At 55.2% G+C, this 3833-nt stretch overlaps 1 protein-coding gene across 1 annotated transcript in view; it reads left to right on the top strand.

Annotated features, from left to right (window-relative positions):
• The window catches only part of SPOCK2 (SPARC/osteonectin, cwcv and kazal like domains proteoglycan 2), a 31294-nt gene extending 27558 nt beyond the window's left edge, over nt 1-3736 (top strand). The window contains 3 exon segments of the mRNA XM_011355194.2: nt 1663-1725; nt 3203-3340; nt 3486-3736. Of these exon segments, the coding sequence (XP_011353496.2) occupies nt 1663-1725; nt 3203-3340; nt 3486-3631 (347 nt within the window). The 3' untranslated portion in view covers nt 3632-3736.
• The last annotated feature ends 97 nt before the right edge of the window (nt 3737-3833 follow it).

The following is a 3833-nucleotide window of genomic DNA, read 5'->3' as shown; positions in this document are numbered from 1 at the left end:
AACTTTGGCTTTTTCCCCAGGCCTGGACAAGAGCCTGGGGGCCAGCTGCAAAGACTCTATTGGCTGGATGTTCTCCAAGCTGGACACCAGTGCCGATCTCTTCCTGGACCAGACAGAGCTGGCCGCCATCAATCTGGACAAGTACGAGGTCTGCATCCGCCCTTTCTTCAACTCCTGTGACACCTACAAGGACGGCCGTGTCTCCACCGCTGAGTGGTGCTTCTGCTTCTGGAGGGAGAGTGAGTGTGGCCCCTCACCAGGGCCTCTGGCCCTCCTGGGTTCTCCCCCTCACTCCAGGCTCTCTTTGAGAGTCGGAGTGGCCCGTCAGGCTACCTCCCTAGTTCCAGAACTTTCCCCGTTCACCCACTTCCTGTACGCTGTCAGCGAAGCCAACACTGTAACTCCTTTACTTGGCAGGCTCCAAGGCGGATCCAGATTATGTGGGTCCTGAAGCTTACGCACTTGTGGAGGCCTTCTTTAGGAAAGAGTATTAAAAATACAAATGTAACATACTAGGGACGCTTGGAGGACTTAGGATGAGGGGTCCGGAAGCTAAAGCTACATTGGCTTCTCGATGATTCCACTTCTGGGCGCATTTCACATTATTTGCCCCAAATATGTGATCATGTAGGTAATCGTTTGCCTTAGAGGAATGGCATCACTTGCTAGCTTTATATACCCTGAACCACAGCTGGACATGTGCTTAGAGATCATGTAGGCAACTGTCATGATGAGGAAACCGGTTCTGAGGGTCAGCTGATTGGCCCGGCGCTTGAGGTAGGCCCTGGCGCCTGCCTGGCTCCGTAGTGGTCATGGAGGCTTAGGCTTCTGCTGGGGCTCTGCCATATGCTGGCTCGGGACCCTGGGCAGGTAACTGAACCTTTCCTAGTTCTGTTTCTTCATCTGAATTGGGAGACAACAATACCCACCTCAGAGACACTTCTGAGGGTGAACTGAGAAAATCTGGGTACAGAGCACCATGTAAATGACAAATCCCTGTGCCAAGCGAGGGCTTTTGATCAGTTTTATTGCCCCTAACTGCCTAGCCTTCCGCTATCGGCGTCGCTCCTGCGCTTTTACTCGGAAGCTCATTCTGTTGATTCTCTACAGCAGCCTTCTTGGGCAGGAGCCTGGGAACAGAGCTCATTTTACCATCAGCCAGGCCTCCAGCTGGGAAGGGCTAGAGGACTTCTCAAGGTCACAGACAAGTTAGAGTTGGCTGCCAGTTATTTTCAGGCTTTCATCAAAAATCTCCTCTGGTTTTATATTCTCCCTGGCGCCTCTCCCTCTGCAGACTGTGTGCATTCACTCTTCTTTTGAATCCTGTTTACTCATCCCATGGGTCTCCTACACCCTCAGAGAACCCTGTGCTTCTTGGGGACCTCAGCCTACCCCATAGCCATGGAATGGCCTCTCTCAATTGGAGCCTGGGTGTTTTTATTTCATGGAGTCCCTGTGTCAGTTTTTGGGACTTGAGAGGGATCAGTGCATCTCCCCCCACCACCACCACCACTGTAGGGTGGCCCTGTATCCGAGCCTGGGTATTTTTATCTCGCAGTGTCCCCTGCCTGGGTTTCTAAGCCTTGGAGTGGGAGGTGAGGGGCTCAGTGAGTCCTGCCAGCACAGGACAGCCCCCATCAGAGGCTGCTTCTCTCCCCATAGAACCCCCCTGCCTGGTGGAGCTAGAGCGCATCCAGATCCAGGAGGCTGCTAAGAAGAAGCCAGGTGAGCAGCTCAGAGGAGGAGGCAGGGAGGGGGTGCCCCGGGGTCCCTTTGAGACTAGAAGCTCCAGCTCCTGGGCATTAGGGAGGACGCTGAGCCCAGAGGAGACTGGCTTAGGAAGACAGGAATGGGAAACTCCTTTCCTGTTTTCATCACTGTGGTGAGGCCGGGTCTCCCAACCAGCCCCTCAGTACATGTGTTTAAAGCACCGATTTTTGTCTGTCCATGCTAAAGCTGGAGATTGGGATACAGAAGGTTCCTAGAACCCTCCATTCAGTTCATTTCAGCAAGGCCAAGTATAAAGCTTGAGTGGGGCCCCTCCACAGCAGCCACTCACTACTCAGCAGAGAGCCAGATACTTGAGAGCCAGGCCTGGAGAGAAGAAACTAACCCAGTCCAGGTCAAAACTAATGGGCAAGACAGACTTGGTCCCTGGCCTCAGAAAGCATACAGGCTATTTGGGGAAACATGACACACCAAAAAAGACATAACTACCAACTGCAGCTTGCATATATTATGGTGTGAGGGAGTGGAGGTGGACGGAAGTTAGCCTGGGGCTCAGCAAAGGCCTCTCTAGGGACCTGGCGTTTAAGGGAAGACTTGAGAATGAGCCAGCCAGGTGCAGAGCTGAGGGCAGGAAAACACTTGAGGTTCTTGGGGGAGCAGAAAGAAAGGTCCCATGTGGCTGGAGCATTATGGTTGAGGGGACAGAGGTCTGAGAGGCAGATCCTTGAGAGCAGCTTGGCATTTAACTGGGCCGATGAGACTAGCACATGTGAAACCAAACACTGGAACCGAACCTCAAAGCCATATTGACCGAGCCCAGTGGCCTTCAGGGGTCGACTTCAGTGCTACTTCTTCCAGAAAGCCACCACAATCCTCTCTGGTCTGTATTCTGAGCATGCTTGTGGGCCTTTGGGCACCCATCCTATGGTGCTGGTATTATTTCTATGTGTGTCTCAATACCCTGCCCCCCAAGTGGGCAGAGTCTATCTCTGGGTCCCCCAAAGTAGTGATTTCAGAAGATGTCTGTTGAGTGGACAAAGTTGCAGCTGTTCTGGAGCCTGGGGGAAAGTGGGTAGGTCCTGAAGGCAGGTCAGAGTCAGAGGGGCTGAGAGAAGAAGCCTGGGCTTTGCCTGCAGAGGGCAGCCAGGCAGGAGGAGCAGCTGTGGATGGAAGGCATTGAGCACAGTGAGCTCGGATTGCCCATCCTACAAGACTCGGGCCACGGGGTTGAGGAAGTGGTAGAAGTGGATAGGAGCCATCATGGGGCTAGAACAGGTCATTTAGGAAGGTGGGTTTTCTCATCTCCGGTCAGTGGAGCTGGAAGAAACACCAGCATCCAGGCTTGTTGGGTAGTTGGTAACCAGACTGGCGGGATCTGGACCTCTGCTCATGTCTAAGGCTCCAGGGTTGCCTTTCCAAAGAGCCCACACCTGAAGGCCCCTGCTCTGACCCTGCCGGGCCCTGTCCCATCCAGGAGTCTTCATCCCGAGCTGTGATGAAGATGGCTACTACCGGAAGATGCAGTGTGACCAGAGCAGTGGTGACTGCTGGTGTGTGGACCAGCTGGGCCTGGAGCTGACTGGCACCCGCACACACGGGAGCCCTGACTGTGGTAAGGGCCGGGCAGCAGCATGGGGGCTCCGGCCTGCACCTGGGGGGGCCTGAGTGGGGAATTGCTTGGTGGGCAGGATTCCCGGCTGGCAGCTGGGAGGTGGCCAGCAGGGTCCTAACCTGCCCTCGGCTTGTTTACCTCACAGACGACATCGTGGGCTTCTCAGGGGACTTTGGGAGCGGAGTCGGCTGGGAGGACGAGGAGGAGAAGGAGACGGAGGAAGCGGGTGAGGAGGCTGAGGAGGAGGAGGGCGAGGCAGGCGAGGCGGACGACGGAGGCTACATCTGGTAGACGGCCCTCGGGGGGCCATGCCAGGCCAGGGGGCTGCAGCCGGGGGACGGGCCAGCAGAGACCTGGACAGAAGCAGGCAGCTTACGAATGGATTCAGAAAATACAGTTGGAAGGACTCTGGCTCCAACAGGGAGGACTGGAAGTTTGAGTGTGCATGGCACTTGTGTGGCCAGGAGTGAGTGTGTGTGTGTGTGTGTGTGTG

The sequence above is a fragment of the Pteropus vampyrus genome, unplaced genomic scaffold, assembly GCF_000151845.1.
Source record: "Pteropus vampyrus isolate Shadow unplaced genomic scaffold, Pvam_2.0 Scaffold20, whole genome shotgun sequence".
Classification (NCBI taxonomy): domain Eukaryota; kingdom Metazoa; phylum Chordata; class Mammalia; order Chiroptera; family Pteropodidae; genus Pteropus; species Pteropus vampyrus.
The sequence above is the reverse complement of the archived record's forward strand: the minus strand, read 5'-3'. Positions and strand labels throughout refer to the sequence as shown.